The sequence below is a fragment of the Bactrocera oleae genome, chromosome 2 (genome assembly GCF_042242935.1).
Source record: "Bactrocera oleae isolate idBacOlea1 chromosome 2, idBacOlea1, whole genome shotgun sequence".
NCBI lineage: Eukaryota > Metazoa > Arthropoda > Insecta > Diptera > Tephritidae > Bactrocera > Bactrocera oleae.
The window spans coordinates 11,455,333-11,471,213 of NC_091536.1; the positions used below are offsets into that span (position 1 = coordinate 11,455,333).

The window sequence follows — 15,881 nt, forward strand, 5'->3', positions numbered from 1 at the left end:
GGACCCGCGGAAGCCATAACGTAACTATCAACTAGTCCGCTGAGTAAAATATCGAAAAACGGTTAGATTAAGAGGAGATACGACTCAACAAATAAATAGTAATTAAATAGATTAACGTACAAAAGACACGATGCTACAGGAACGAGAAACTAGTAACCACCATCTCTGTGCACAAACAAGCAAATTTTAGGCAGGAATTTCGCGAACTCATATATTGAAGTTTTGCCTCATCGACTGAGAAATTCGTGACTTTTCAAGAAAGATGAACTCGAAATAATTAAAATCGAGAAGCTCAGCATTCTTCAGCTTTCCGAATTTCACATTAAAACAGAGATATTCACTCGAGCTAAATTCTTAAGACGCATTTATCTGAAGTGAACTTAGTCTTTATCGCGTAAATGAAGCGAGCAAATAGGACTAGATAAATTATGCGCTTAAGAGCAAGGACTCGACAATGGGGCTGTCTGGAAGTCGAAGTTGAAGTCCACGAACGGGCCACGATCAAACACCAAATAATTCAGTGAAACTTCGTTATTAAGTTGTATGAAAAAGTCATAAGACCAAGACTTAATAAAAAACTTTTAAGACACAAAACAGGTTGGATGAAACATATCAGCTCGTATGATAGATGACGAAAAGGAATCAACGCGTTTGAGTTGCATTAGTACAATAGAACGTCTCGTTTGTAGTCTGCATCCATACTCTTCTTCCACATAGTTATTAAAAAAAGCTACGGAATATTTATGAAACTCGGATAGTATGGAACTCTTCTACAAAGAATGAAGTCTTTAAGGTCGCTTTTGAAGATCATGTAGTCCTGGGAGACAATCCGAACTAACATGGGGTTGGCCACATGTGCGTAAATAAATGCAATTGCGTTGTGCTTCTTTGTGATGAAATGCTTCATATATGTATGTATGAGCACCACTACACGCCAAGTAGTAGGAGTATTTGCGAGTGAAAGCCAATAATGCATTGTTTGGCTACCGAATTTGAAATGTGAAAAATGCGCAGCTTAAGCGTTGCCTGAAAGATTTTCTAACAAGAAAAAAAGCACGCTTGAAGTAAATGCGTTACACTTTGAACCCAATCGCATTGCATTTTCGATGATTTTTTCTCCTTTTGCAAGGAACCAAAGAAGTGGGCGCAGCACTCTTATGTGTGTATGGAGATGTGTGTGTGTGTGTGTGTGTGGATCAATGGGTGTATGACCGTCCAAGCAGCAAACGGCAAATGCGTGAAAGCGCCGCCTACATCAGTTCCGTACTTATATACATATGTGTATATGTGTGTGCATATACACACCCATACACTGATGGTGGCACCTCAGCATTATATCCATAAGCGTGTTTGTGTCTTCGAGTTCCAAGATATATTAGTTCCCCAACACAATTTGTTTTTCTTTTTTATTGTATTGCATTTTCACTTGACGCATGCAGAAGAAGAAATGAGCTTACTGAAGAATGTCAATATCCTCTTATTTTGTTGTTGTTGTTGCTGCAACTTGTACATACTTCTTGTTGTTTCTAAAACAGCAATGTGGTGCAGCAGCGTTGCTTAACATACATGTGTCGAGTTTTTATTGTTGCTGTTGTTTTTCTACATAGATGGCAACATTTTTGGCTGTTGTCCTCAACGTGGTTGAGAAATTGCTCAACATTTGGTTTGACAACAACAGGAAACCAAACGGGGTAAGAACGCTTTCGAGGCGAATTTGTTCACATGCCTGTGGGTGTGTATGTGTACAAGCATAAAGTAGGAGTAGATTTTGCAAGTTTGGTATTTGCTGTTGTTGTTGTTTTCGATTTTTCTTTCAACGTTAAAGCGAAAAATAGCCGGAAGTCCAAGCTATAAAATCCACACTATGGAGGTGGTCCAATGAAGTGGCGAAAACGCAATCAGCTTAAAGCAGAAAAAAAAATAAACAGAAACGAAATAGCATTTTGTTGATTCAATTTAACATTTTGCGTTGCCACTCAACAGCTTTAGGTGATTATTATTATTTTGTTTTTAAAGCGCGGAAAAGCGGTTGATATGTGGAAAATGTAGCTGTATGTCACAAGGCTAATGCCTTCGACTTAAAACAAGTAACAAATATTTTTAATACTTTTGTGAACATTCATTGAGAAGACGGCAACAGAAAGTCAGCTCGATTAATTTTGATAACTGATGATGGCCATCAATTATGAAATATGTGAGCCGTTCGCACGACACTCGGGTGGACGTATCCAAAACGGACCCGGATTTTTAGCCGTTAAAGGATTGTCAAATCGTTAGCATTTCACAAAATTATTTGGACAATGCGTTCTGCCGCTGCAACAACAACAACAAGGCTATGAGAACGGTTATGAGTATTAATGTCAAAATATAGTATTTCATTCTACTGGAGTTTACTGTGTTACCGAAGTTCTCAAACTGTCATTAATCGCCCCAATTAGCTGTTTATTATGATACGATTTTATGATCCGAATTTTTTATTTAATAAATTTGATGTTTTCTCTATATAGGACAATCGGTTCTATTTAACTGGCATGAACCCAGATTTATATCCAGCAAAGAAATATCAACTCGCAGCGTTTTCCATAATTATTTGGGTCGAGTTTTCTGTCGCTATAACAATAGCAGTAAAAAGAAATTTCGTTGAAGCACACTGTTGGTATAAAATTTTTTAATTATGCTATTAATGTAAGTATTTCAAATGCTCCGCACTGAAAATTTTTCATGAAATACTTACTGTTTCCGATCAGATCTACGGAAAGACAAATGTGATTATAATAACATCCCATCAAGTCACGGCTACCGCAACTCGAATGCATTGAAAGAATTTGAGCGGAAACTAACACATGAACACGGTGCACCATAACTCATAAGGCCTTCGCATAAGAAAGGGGCGACGTATCGAAGAGTGTTAGAATTGTCAATTGGGCCTGAAGAAACTCATAGAAAATTTACCAGAAATCTTTGATAGCGCTGTTGGATAAAAACCCGTTGATTTAACCGATAAGTGGCTTGCAGGAATACATATATTGCAAAAGAGTTAATAAATAAACAACGGTCGTAATGTCTGGAATTATATATTAGAAAACGTGAATGTCTCAGATTAACAAATAATTATAAATCAATATCAGTACATGATTAATAACAATAACAATTTTGAAACTGTACCGAAATTATATACCTCAGAATACTATTTCCTATAATTTTGTTTCATACGCTTTAATATGGCAACTATCTCTGCAGTTTATGAATTCTATTGTGAACAAAATGTTTCGTTTATTGCGAACAAGAAGCAGCACAAGTATACGATTTGATTTTCTGCCGCACTTGCAAAATATTTAAAAAAGAATTCAAACGTCAAATATGAATTTATTAAGTGCAAAACATAGTGTACATATAGAAATATGTCTTAAGCCAACTGAAAAGTAGGTAATTGAGCAATAAATTTATAAAGTTTTAACCAAGTTATTTTCACAGCCGACTAGAGGCATTGGAAAAGCTACTCGAAGCACCTGTACGTGAGTACATTGCATTGGCAAAAGTACCGCTCGGCGAGTCACTAAAAATTGACGAGACAATAATTGCGAACAATTCCACGCTGGTAGATCTGAAATTGGTTGAGTCCATACTTGTGGAATGTGAAGCCAAACGCAATGGAAAGGTACAAAAAAATTATAATATATAAAAGGTGATACAAATTTGATTGTTTTTGCAGTTACTCACCGAAACGGATTTGCAACATTTAATTTTACATTTCTTCAGCCCTCAAAGGCGTGTAATGGAGTTGGAGACTTTTGATGTTGAATCGGGTGAAGGTGGCGATGGCGATGCAGTACCTGCATCCAGTCATTGGCTTTTACCATCAAGCAGCTTTCTGCATTTATGGGAGAATTTAATTTACGAAGAGGGTTTGAAAGAAAAGGTGTGCATCTCTAGACGTTAAGTTTTTTTTTTTATGTCACTGGACTGACAATTTTACAATGTTTATTTTATAAATTACAGCTGGTAAAGTTTGCACTTTCTGCACTGATATTCTCTCAGCACAGCGTAAACCCGCACATAATTTCCTGCAATCGCTTACTACTATTGCACGGTCCACCCGGAACTGGCAAGACTAGCTTATGCAAAGCATTGGCGCAAAAGTTAGCTATTCGTGTACGTCGAACTTTTCGCCATACCCACTTAATTGAAATCAATAGTCACAGTTTGTTTTCGAAATGGTTTTCGGAGAGCGGTAAGCTGGTAATGCGTCTTTTTGCAAAAATACGCGAAATTGTTATGGATCCACATAATCTGGTGTGTGTGCTAATCGATGAGGTGGAATCAATGGCATATGCACGTGATTGCATGTCTGGGCAGGAGCCAAAGGATGCCATGCGTGTGGTTAACGCATTGCTAACACAGCTGGATGCAATTAAAGAGCACCCGAATGTTTTAATATTAGCAACTTCAAATTTAGCTGATACCATAGATTTGGCCTTTTTGGATCGTGCTGATATCAAACAGTATATTGGTTTGCCAAATGTCACGGCTATAAAATGTATTTACGAAACCATGTTAACAGAGATGATGCGTATTGGAATAATAAATGAACAATCCCTAAAAGAGAGTGATCGGCATGAAGGTTTGTTAACGGCGTTGGCAAAGCGAAGCATTGGTTTAAGCGGACGCGCCTTGCGTAAACTCCCGTTTCTGGCGCATGCCGTGCACACGGCCAGTTCGGATTTTGATATGAATGGAAAGATTGAATTAAGTGATTATTTGGATGCGATGTTAGCTGCACTTGAGCAGCATCATGAAGATCAAAAGCAAATAAAAACTTAAGTTATACAACTATTAAAAAAAAATATGTTTTTTTTTGCGTTATATATTAAATTTAAGAATTATTGTTAAAGAGTTCAAAACCGAATTTTATTTTACAATATGTGAAACGAAGTTTGAAGTAATATTTAGTAATATATATTATTTTTTTAAAGATTAGTGACACTATATGAATTTTTCGTGTTGGCGTTGAAATTTGGAAGAACGAGTTTAATTATAATATAAAAATTGCGATTTTAGTTATCTTTTAAAGCTGTCAGAGGCATTTAGTAGGAAACAACTTTTGTTTGAAGAGGAATTTGTAATATTATATATTAATCACTTTCATATATGTTATAACGATTGCACTATAGTAAAAAAAAACCGAAATTATATATCCGCAATTGACGACTTATAGCAACAACTTAAGAACATTTTCTTATTATGTAAGGGGTTTTATTTATTTGTGTATATTTTATATTTTTGAAAATTATGATGGTTACGCCACTATTATTATTTGTTTGTATAATATTAAATTATTGCATAAATAATTTTTCACTTAACCTTAAAAATTACCAAGCAACCAGCTTCTTTATAAAGTCAATACAACAAGCCTCAACGCTTTCGGTTCAGCATATATAGGTATATATGTATGTATATAAACGTATAAATACTCAAAGACCAATTTACTTACATATGTTTGACCAAGTTGGTTGCAATTAAACAGAAAAGCCGGGCGCAGAGTGACAATGTTAATATTAGTTCTTTGTCACTGTGAAAATTGGAAACCAGAAATCGTAACGTTTTTCGACAAACGACGGGGCAAATTTTGTAATGTCATTCGAAAGACGCCATCTAATATTCGTTCAAAGAAAAGTACCAATTTATTTTTTATAAGTTAACAATGTTTGTATGCATATATATTTTTGCATGGACGAGTATATTTTACGCACTGAATTGTAATTTAAAGGTTTTAAACTTTTAATTAAAATTTAAAATGCTTATTTTATACTAATTTTTACCGAGCAGATGTTTCTGGTTGCGCGCACACGGAAAAGGAAAGAGGAAACTAAAAGAGAAAATATTTTTGGAAGGAAATGGTGGGAAAGAAAGGACGGAAAATAACTGTAAAATTCAAGTGCATGTCATTAAACGACGGAAACGAATGTAATAAATATGTTGATAAAGAGCGATATGTTGATAATGAAATTAGCACTCTTCCTCTCTTAATAATATTATATTTATGGAACTACATAATAACATATTGTACAAAGAACGGTTATGCTGGAAGTTGTTAAACGACGTAAGAGAAATCATAACAGGAATCGTGAAAAATTAAAGCGTAATTTTATTTCAAGAAATAATTAAGAATAATTTAAAAATTATTAAACCAATAATAAAATCATTTCCTTCTTAATACAATATAGGTGTTTCGTCGTATCATACGAAAACTTGCAAACTAATCTGAAGAATTTCGTAGCATTACATATAATATATTCATAAGTATGCATTGCACGTAAGATCATATTTTATGTTCAAATCCGAAATAAAACCATTATTTTCGTTTAACAAATTTTATATTATGTAAATATGCAATCAATCACATTATACTTTCATTTAGACTCGATTTCAGTATCTTATCGTCTCTTCAAGGTAATATTTATTAAACTTCCTCCAACCAAAACGTTTCTTTGGATCCTTTTTACTCCATGCCGGTGCTAAATTGGGCATCAAACCGGCCTTTTGAGCCATAGTTACCAATGTACCGATACGTTTCTGTTGCCTATGGCATAATCCTGTAATACGCCGTGGTAACATACAGCCATCAGAGCGTACGTATTGTGACAAAATCAACACATCCGTATGTTTGATATCTAAACCTAATGTGCATTCCGGACAGAAACGCGTGCCGCATGCTTCGTTCAGCATACGATCAGCACGTGGCGAGGGAACTTGCGCAGCTTCCAGGACAAGTGCATTCTTTTCCACTTTTTCATAAACTGCAAATAATTTAGTTGTTTAGTAATACCTTGTAAGGTTATGAAACAATAGCAGAGCGGTAATCGACAAATTTGTAATTTCCATACTAACTTTCTTTAACCAAAACAGTGGAAGAAGTTGTTATACTTCGATTAATTTGTACGGTATTCCGGCATATAGTTTGGGCGAGACAACGTAATAAATTAGACATTTTCATATATAAATTTATCAATTTAATTTTTTTTACAAAAACATATGATCGGGAAAGAAATTGTCTACAGTATTATACTATTCACAATAAAGAAACTATTCACAATACATTTATGAGGTTGCTACAAATAAGCTTAAGCTATATATGATATTTATTGTACAATTTTTTTAAACTTAATGCTTTTACATTTAAAATCACCTAGTCTCAAAGGTAAACATTAGAATATATTTTGTTAATTGATATACACATTTACGATTTTATATTAAAATGTATGTGTAGTTTTTTATGTTGAAATTTCCATGTTAGTAATATGTGATATAGCAATTTTTGGCTTGGCAATCCTTTTGTGTTTATGGAACACACCCTAAAACGATTTACCAGCGCCAATATTAGCATACTGTTATTTCAGTCACACAACTGTCACTTGAAGCCATTTGCACCAAGTTTTATAATCGTCTCTTCCCGTACGCAGTCGAATAACTAAAACGTTAAAAATTTTTTCGTGAATTTTTACTTCCCGTTCTGCATTAAACCAAAGTAGTGGTGTGTGTTAATAATCCAGGCAAAGTTTTAATACATTTTCTCGGCCGAGCTAAATTTTTTTTTGTTTTAATCGTAAGTATATATTCAAGTAAAAGTTTGTAAATAATAATAATAATGTAGGCGTATATAAGATTGTTGAAATAATGTAATTGAAAGCAGAAATATTTTTTATAAAATTACTCAACTAGTGATAAGGAGCGAACTGATTCATTCAAGATGGACGATTAGTGTAGTATTAGAGATACTCATATAATATCATAATTATTCATTTAAACCCATATAAGAGGTTAAGTCATTGGTTATTAGTAATATTTTGTGTAAAAGTTTTTAAATTAGGTCGTTGTGGTCAGGTAGAAAATGGACTGTAGACAAGCTGGCGCAAAATGTCACCACGTTTCGCTACCCACACAAACCAATATATATATATATATACATACTGCAACGCTGTAATACCGAAGCGAAAATGGCGGCGATGCACGATGGCAATCGGTACATTTTCGAAAACGGTAAAAGCTGCCATAGAATTGAAGGAGAAAGTTAAATTTTATGTGAGAATTCTTTTTATAGTGTGATCGGAATTTCAAGTGTTAGTGTACTAAGAAAGTGATTGAACATACACATATTGTTTAGAGATCATTTTTCAAGAAATAATAGAAAAAAAGAAGTTATTTTCGGTTTCCTTTAACTAAATAAATTGCTATGGCAACGCTGCTAAATGTCAGTCCTGTTGCTGCCTTTGTGTTATCTTCGTCTTTTCGCTGCATTCACTTCGTTAATACCGTTCGGTGATAGACGTGTGATTTTTTTATATTTTTTTTTTTTTACTTTTTCGGCGCACGTTTCGCCATATTAAAGTTATTTAAAATTTTTTTATATTAAAATATCTACTTTTAGTTTTTAATTTATATTTATTATTTGTAATGGTTAACGAAATTAACTCATTGTGATAAAAGTAAAATAGGAATATTAAATTAAATACTAGAAAATATAAAGAAATATTGCGTGCGTGCGTGTCAATTTCAGTGAGTTAATAAAGAGACGGACATAAAGAAGAATTGACGAGAAGAAAAGGAAAGAAAAAGGAGGTAACAATAAGTAGAAGACCTTTGAAGTTGATTAGTGAATGAATCCGCTGAATTGAGATTTCTACAAGTTTCTAAAACGAACAAAGGAAATAATTTGCTGGTAATTGCGTGAGGTCAAATAGTAAGCGGAAGTTCGTCGAGAAGGCATTCGTTTTTTTTTTCTGCAGTTGAAACCTGTAAGTTTAATAAAAAATACTTGCTTCTAGCAGAAACTATTAAGCTGTTGTACCAAAATCTGTATTTATTTAAATATTTTACAACAAATAATTAAATTTATATGTTTTGCACAAATCTGAGCAGGTAACACAATATGATTGTGATTTCAGTTAGTTTAAGATTCCACATTAATTAGCGATCTTGGACTAATTTAATACACGTTTTGTACAAAAGAAACTAGCACAAAGTGATCGGAATGAATACTCATTAGAAAGTGAGGTTAGATGCACTTGCAACTGTCAGGAATCTAAACACATTTTGTAGTATGACCAAATATATTTAAAAAAAAAATAACTTGCTATAGTTTGATATGTAATAAATATATGTATATTTACTAACGCTTTCACAATTCATTTGACATATGATACTCTCGTTTGACCATGTGGAGTCGAGTAATTATGAACTAAAAACAGTGTCGAGGTCAAATGTTTAATAAGGCAATAGTAAATAAAATCTAGTTTTTCATATAAAAAATGTATACAGTTTAATAACTAGAACTATTTATATTGTAAAATAATAGAAACATACATTCTTTGTGCTTAATTGTTGCATTGGTTTTATATTTTTTGCAGCAATTTATTGTATGAGTCAAAAAATTGAAAGACCAGTACTATCAGGTCAGCGCATCAAGACCAGAAAAAGAGGTAAGACAAAATCGAAAATTTTTAGTTCTTATTTTTCAACTTATGCTTTTATTTCGCTTACGTAGATGAAAGAGAGAAATATGACCCAACGGGATTCCGTGATGCGGTCATTGCTGGTCTCGAAAAAACTGAAGGTGACTTGGAACAAATCTTTAAATATCTAGACATCGCTGGAAACAAACTTGATTATCGTCGCTACGGCGAAGTACTATTTGATATATTAATTGCCGGTGGTCTCTTAGGTGTGTCATCTTGTTTGTTAATTAAAAACCTATCCGTATACTGACTTATTCTTCTTGCACTATTTTCAGTTCCGGGAGGATCAATCTCTCAGGATGGCGAGAAGCCCCGCACAAGTTATTGCATATTCGAAGCAAACGAAGACATTGAGACGATGCGCAACCATGAGCAGGTAACACAATATGATTTTGCGAGTTTTTGTAAAAACGAAAAATATACATTACTTTGCATACAATTAGAGCCATTCGCCGACTGGCAATTATTTGATTGCTCCATGTTGCGGCGGAAGGTGTCGAATGTATGCGATAATAAACGTAACATTTTTACTTGTCTTTGATAAGCTTCACAAAAGTGCAAATCGAAGATTTCTTATGTTGCGACAATATTGTTTTTCTTTTGTTTTAATAAATTAATGTTATATCCGTATGAAACTTTGCATACAATTAGAGCCATCCGCCGACTGGCAATTATTTGACTGCTCCATGTTGCGGCGGAAGGTGTCGAATGTATGCGATAATAAACGTAACATTTTTACTTGTCTTTGGAATGCGTCACAAAAGTGCAAATCGAAGATTTCTTATGTTGCGACAATTGCTAATTTAGTTTCAAATATTGTATCCTCGGAATTTTTTCTCGTACTAATATTTACTTCCTGTGTTGTTGCAGGTATTCGTCAAGCTCATGCGCCGATATCGGTTCTTGGAGAAGATGTTCGAAGAGGAAATGAAGAAGGTGTTAGTCTTCATTAAAGGTTTTACACCGAGTGAACGTACCAAACTTGCGCGTATGACAGCGCTCTGGTTAGGTTAGTACCGTTTTTTTTTTTGTTTTGTTTTTGTTTTTACAGTTTCCTCTACATTTATATTGCATTCCAACTATCCAAATTTGGTTTAAGCAGTTTTTACCCAATGCGAGAGCTATTAAATAGTTGGAATAGTAAATATTTTTGGCGTACTGACTTTTGAATTAATCCCAAATGCAAAAGACACAAACCCAATAACAGCGGAAAAATTATTCTCATTATTTAATATATTCCTTTTTTTTATTTTATTTAAGTATTTTTTATATTATTAAAATTGTTAAATTTTTTATATTCTGTTATATTGCAGTTAATGGTTCTGTGCCCCCGACTGTGCTGTTGGTATTGAACAATGAGCATTTGATTAAAGATGGCATTGCACTCGACTTCCTTATCGAGGTATTTGTCGCTTTCAAACAAGAGAAGGGCATTGCACATCTGGTTCAAGCTCTCAAAAAGGGTGGACTTGAAAGCAAGTAAGTAAATTGCAATATATTTTTATAATCACTTATCGTTTAGACCAACAAATTTTGAAATGATAATTTTAAATCCATCGTACAGCATATAATAAAACACATGCATTTGTTAGCACACAATTTTTAGCTCGCATACGCACACTTTTTTGCACAATGAATCTCATGAACTCAACATATTTTCATTGTAAAAGTGTGCAAGAGCAAAATAAAGCAATTGGGTGTCCAAACTTCTTGATTTCATAGAAAAATTGGCCAATAATCGCTTTTACAAAACGAAACGTAATAATTATTTCATATATATGTATATACACTTTATAAGTAGCCGCCGCAGACTTTGAGAATGACTTTGATTCGATCTAAAAAAGGGTCGTTATATCAATTTTATTGTACAAGTATGCAAGAGCAAATCAAAACGATTGGGTGTCCAAACTTCTTTTTTTGCGATAGAAAAATTGGCCAATAATCATTTTAACATTGCTGTTGATTACAAAAGTGTTCTCTTACTACACGCTAATACATATACAGATCCGCACGCTTTGACAATGTGTTTGATTCGGAGTAAAACTTCGTTATGTCAATTTCAATGTACAAGTTTGCAAGATTAATGTGTAAATAATTGGGTGTCCAAACTTCTTTTATACAATAGAAAAATTGGCCAATAATTACTTCGACAAGCTATAACTATAACAATCAACAAACTGCTGCTAGAAGAGAGTGTGGAAAGTTTCAGGTTGAAATTAATATACTCTATTAATTTTATTAATTCACTTTCCAAGAACAAAATGTAAATTTAATTAAATTTGCGATAACGCCATATGCGTGCTCGTGTTTCAATTTAATTTGCAACAATTTTTAAATCAGCCAATTTTTACCGTTTTATACTTAAATATCATATAATATGCAACTTTGAGAAATGTTTTGACTACATATACGTCAAAAACATGGTTTAAGCGTGCAAGAGCAATAAAAAAGTAATTTAGGTGTCCAAACTTCCAAAAAAAATGTAGAAAAATTGGCCAATAATTACTCTTACACGCAACAAAACTCAATAAAGTGTTATATAATGGAAAGTTTCAGGTTGAAATTAATATACTCTATTAATTTTATTAATTAACTTTCCAAGAGAAAAATGTAAATTTAATTAAATTCGCGATAACGCCACACGCGTGCTCGTGTTTCAATTTAATTTGCAACAATTTTTAAATCAGCCAATTTTTACCGTTTTATACTTAAATATCATATAATACGCACCTTTGAGAAATGTTTTGACTACATATACGTCAAAAACATGGTTTAAGCGTGCAAGAGCAAAAAAAAGTAATTTGGGTGTCCAAACTTCTAAAAAAAATATATAGAAAAATTGGCCAATAATTACTCTTACAGGCATTAAAACTCAATAAAGTGTTATATAATGGAAAATTTCAGGTTGAAATTGAAATACTCTATTAATTTTACTAATTAAGTGCAACAAATGCAAAAACTAGCAAAATTTTTAGTTATAAATGTAAATATCGTCTAGATTCTAAACAGAGTATATTTTGTTTTATTGATTTTGTATGCAATTATTTAATTATTTTCCATTCTTTCTTCCAGACTAATGGACTTTTTCCCACCAAACAAACGTACTGAAGAATATTTAAAACAAGTTTTTCTTGAAAAAGAACTAACTGAAATTATAAAATTACACAAAGCTCAGGCCAGTCAAGAGGCCAAGCGTGAACTGCAGCAAACGCTAATCGATGATATACATGACGAGAAGGCACATTCAGAAATCACAGCCGATATTAAAGAATTCGCACTGCGTAATAACATTCCTGATCACGAGATTATAATCATTGTAAGTACAAACAAAAAAAAAAAAACAACACGTCAACATCGGTTATTTTATTTTATTTTTTTTTGGAATTTTTAAGTTGTATATGCTATTATGAAATGTTTGCATTGTATATTGCAGATTTGGTCGACTATAATGTCGCTCGGTGAATGGAACAAGAAGGAAGAGTTGGTCACCGATCAAGCAGTGCGCCACCTGAAAGCCTATTGTCCATTGTTGCAGGCTTTTGCCTCGACCGATCGCTCTGAGTTGGCTTTGATATTGAAGGTACAGGAATTCTGTTATGAAAACATGAACTTCATGAAAGCCTTCCAAAAGATCATATTACTATTCTACAAAAGTAAGTGGCAATTTTTTGTTTTAATTTATATGAAATTTATATTGATAAAAATATCGATTTTTTTTTTCCTTTCTTATAGCTGAAGTATTATCAGAGGAGAGCATACTCCGATGGTACAAAGATGCTCACTCCAGCAAAGGAAAGATGCATTTCCTCGAACAAATGCGCAAGTTTGTCGAATGGCTGCAATCCGCAGAAGAAGGTTAGTAAACATTAGAAAAATAAAAAAATTGTCAATATAAAAATTGCATTGCCGAAAATGAGTGTACTGACTGTGCAATCAAACATTCATCTATTTAAAAAAAATGCTATAGCAAGTATTGAAAGTTTTTGCTTGCCTTGAAATCTGCGTTTGCCTGGCAAAATATAGATTCATTAGGCCAATGAAGACTTTTACAAAATTAGTTTTGACAAATTTTACAAACTTATTGTTTGTCAATAATATATCAATATATTATCTTATATATTTCAACAGAATCTGAATCCGAAGATGAACAAAAGGCACAAAGTAATGGTGAATAACATAATGATGATGGCATTTTAGATTGGTTAGGGGCATAGAATACAAAAACAAAATCTCATATTGTTGCATGGTTTATTCTTATAATAATACTAGTTAAGTCGAAGATGGAAAAGTAAAGAAGCAATGCAAAGCCGCAACCACATCCACCAAGTCTCCTGCTATTAAAACAACTACGTACGTTAGCGACAATGATATCAGTACTGGGCAGATAACAAAATGAATTCATTATATATATTCTACACATTTAACATCAAATATATATATATATATATATATATACATACCTACATAACATAATATAAAATCGATCATATTTCTCACACCATAGTAAAAATGTTTACACAATTATGTTTGGAACATACAAAAAATGAAAATAAGCAATTAAAATATACCATATTATACATTCAAGAAAAAAACACAAAACCATTTCTATATAAAAGTTATATAAACAGAATATTCTTAGTGTATACCGCTAACCATATTGAGATAGCAACCTACTGCAATATTTACTTGAGCCTTTCTATGTAATGTTGAGATCCAATAATAATATTTGAAACTCTGACCCTGAAATAGAAACGTAACATGAGCAATTGAATGAAAACACCAGTCAACAAATAAAATATGCAATTCTAAATGCCCGTTGTGGCAATTCCGAGGTTTAGCAATCAAAGAAACTAAAAAGTACGCCATAAAGAATGTTAAATGAGATGTTTTAAATTGTGTTTTTTGAAAAGCAAGTGTTTTGGACGCACATCAAATGCGTGCATATTTGCAGTCGTATGTATTTGTTTGTGCGTGCGTACTTTTTTTTTTTACTTTTATGTACAGTTGAACTTAATTGCCAAATGTGTAGGAAAAATAGTGTAAAACAACAGGCCCCATGAAAGTTAACAAGTTAGGTTTTATTTTTTATTATTATTTTACACATATATCATTTTTATATTTATTTTTTATATTTTTTTTTTATAATTTTTTATATTTTTTTTTATAATTTTTTATATTTATTTTTTATAACTTTTTATATTTTTTTTTATAATTTTTTATATTTTTTTTTTTATAATTTTTTATATTTTTTTTTTATAATTTTTTATATTTTTTTTTTTTATAATTTTTTATATTTTTTTTTTTTATAATTTTTTATTTTTTCATTTTTTTTGTTTATTATTATTTTTGTTGTATTATAATATTTATTATAATTTTTTTTTTCGTATGTGTACGTGCATGCAACAGTGCTCGACCAGCCAAAACACCTAGCCGAGATATTAAAATAACAAAGGCCATCAAGTTGCCAAATTTAGGGCAAGAATCATGAAAGCAAAAAATAAATAGAAAGAAAAGTTGTAAAATATACGTATATATATAATGTAATGCTATACACATACATACATAAGTGAAAATCGAACAAAAGAAGAAAAAACTGAATGTTTAGCAACAGGTGAAATTAAATATTAATTAATATATCATTAAAACCGGAGAATAATGTGTTTTATCCTAAAATAAAAAATATCATACATATTACAAATAAATAATAAAACGGTGTGAAAGGCGAAAATGCATATGGCTTGTGTTACTTTCTGCTAATTGTAGATTGATTTAATTTTAGTGTATGCTATATGGGAATACCTACCTACCTATTAATAGGCTGTCGCACATTGTTTCATACATATCAATTCAGCAGTTATGTAGTGTACTGCCGGAACCGTATACTAAAATTTGCAACAAGCATCGAACTAGCTGCTGGTCATAGGCAACTAGCCTGTCGTCATTAATAGTAAATAATTAATTTTGAAGATATTTAAAATTTCGGAACTATTAATCAGTTTGAACACTGTTTTCATGACAGCCGGATTTAAGTAACCGAAACGTACGCGGAATTTTATCCTGAAAAACGACGAGCAGTACCGCGCCATTGACATTATCAAGGATGAATAATGACAATCCAATGAAAAATGTTTTTAATATCGGTGGTAAAAGACGTAGAGGTAGATAGTATCCTAAGCTAATTACATTCTACTATTATTCAGATTGACCAATATTTTCGACGATTTTTATGTGAGCGTGTCCGGACTTAAAGAACCCAGAATTCACCGCGACATACCAAATATATGTCCTACATGCAAGGAATCATCGCAAGACTAACCATTTCTCTGCATGTCCAATAAATCCTACTATGGCCAGACCCCGTCGAAACAG

At 32.5% G+C, this 15,881-nt stretch overlaps 3 protein-coding genes and 1 long non-coding RNA gene across 7 annotated transcripts; 2 read left to right on the plus strand and 2 right to left on the minus strand.

Annotated features, from left to right (window-relative positions):
• Positions 1-2,433: 2,433 nt before the first annotated feature.
• On the minus strand, positions 2,434-6,121 carry LOC118682923 (uncharacterized). Of its 3 annotated transcripts, XR_011396202.1 has the most exons (4): positions 5,492-6,121; positions 2,953-3,064; positions 2,735-2,873; positions 2,434-2,650 (listed from the first exon to the last, which is right to left on the minus strand). It is a non-coding gene; the product is annotated as an uncharacterized lncRNA (long non-coding RNA). The 3 variants fall into 3 exon arrangements; XR_011396199.1 differs by having other exon boundaries at positions 2,735-3,064; XR_011396200.1 differs by lacking the exon at positions 5,492-6,121 and adding an exon at positions 3,179-3,270 and having other exon boundaries at positions 2,735-3,064.
• Positions 3,267-4,844, plus strand: pch2 (pachytene checkpoint 2 protein). The gene is made up of 4 exons (XM_014238301.3): positions 3,267-3,422; positions 3,475-3,658; positions 3,713-3,919; positions 4,000-4,844. Exons 1-4 carry the CDS (start codon positions 3,361-3,363, stop codon positions 4,819-4,821), a joined length of 1,275 nt encoding a protein of 424 aa, XP_014093776.1. The 5' UTR covers positions 3,267-3,360; the 3' UTR covers positions 4,822-4,844.
• A 231-nt stretch (positions 6,122-6,352) lies between the features above and the next one.
• Positions 6,353-7,074, minus strand: mRpS18A (mitochondrial ribosomal protein S18A). The gene is made up of 2 exons (XM_014238302.3): positions 6,889-7,074; positions 6,353-6,797 (listed from the first exon to the last, which is right to left on the minus strand). The coding sequence occupies exons 1-2, from the start codon at positions 6,992-6,994 to the stop codon at positions 6,427-6,429; spliced, it is 477 nt and encodes a 158-aa protein (XP_014093777.1). The 5' UTR covers positions 6,995-7,074; the 3' UTR covers positions 6,353-6,426.
• A 362-nt stretch (positions 7,075-7,436) lies between these two features.
• Positions 7,437-15,244, plus strand: kra (basic leucine zipper and W2 domain-containing protein kra). Of its 2 annotated transcripts, XM_014238309.3 has the most exons (11): positions 7,440-7,603; positions 8,555-8,792; positions 9,405-9,476; positions 9,542-9,718; positions 9,788-9,888; positions 10,383-10,521; positions 10,826-10,991; positions 12,585-12,828; positions 12,946-13,165; positions 13,245-13,367; positions 13,641-15,244. In XM_014238309.3, the coding sequence occupies exons 3-11, from the start codon at positions 9,416-9,418 to the stop codon at positions 13,685-13,687; spliced, it is 1,278 nt and encodes a 425-aa protein (XP_014093784.1). In that variant the 5' UTR covers positions 7,440-7,603; positions 8,555-8,792; positions 9,405-9,415; the 3' UTR covers positions 13,688-15,244. The 2 variants fall into 2 exon arrangements, with proteins under 2 accessions (XP_014093783.1, XP_014093784.1); XM_014238308.3 differs by lacking the exon at positions 8,555-8,792 and having other exon boundaries at positions 7,437-7,603.
• The last annotated feature ends 637 nt before the right edge of the window (positions 15,245-15,881 follow it).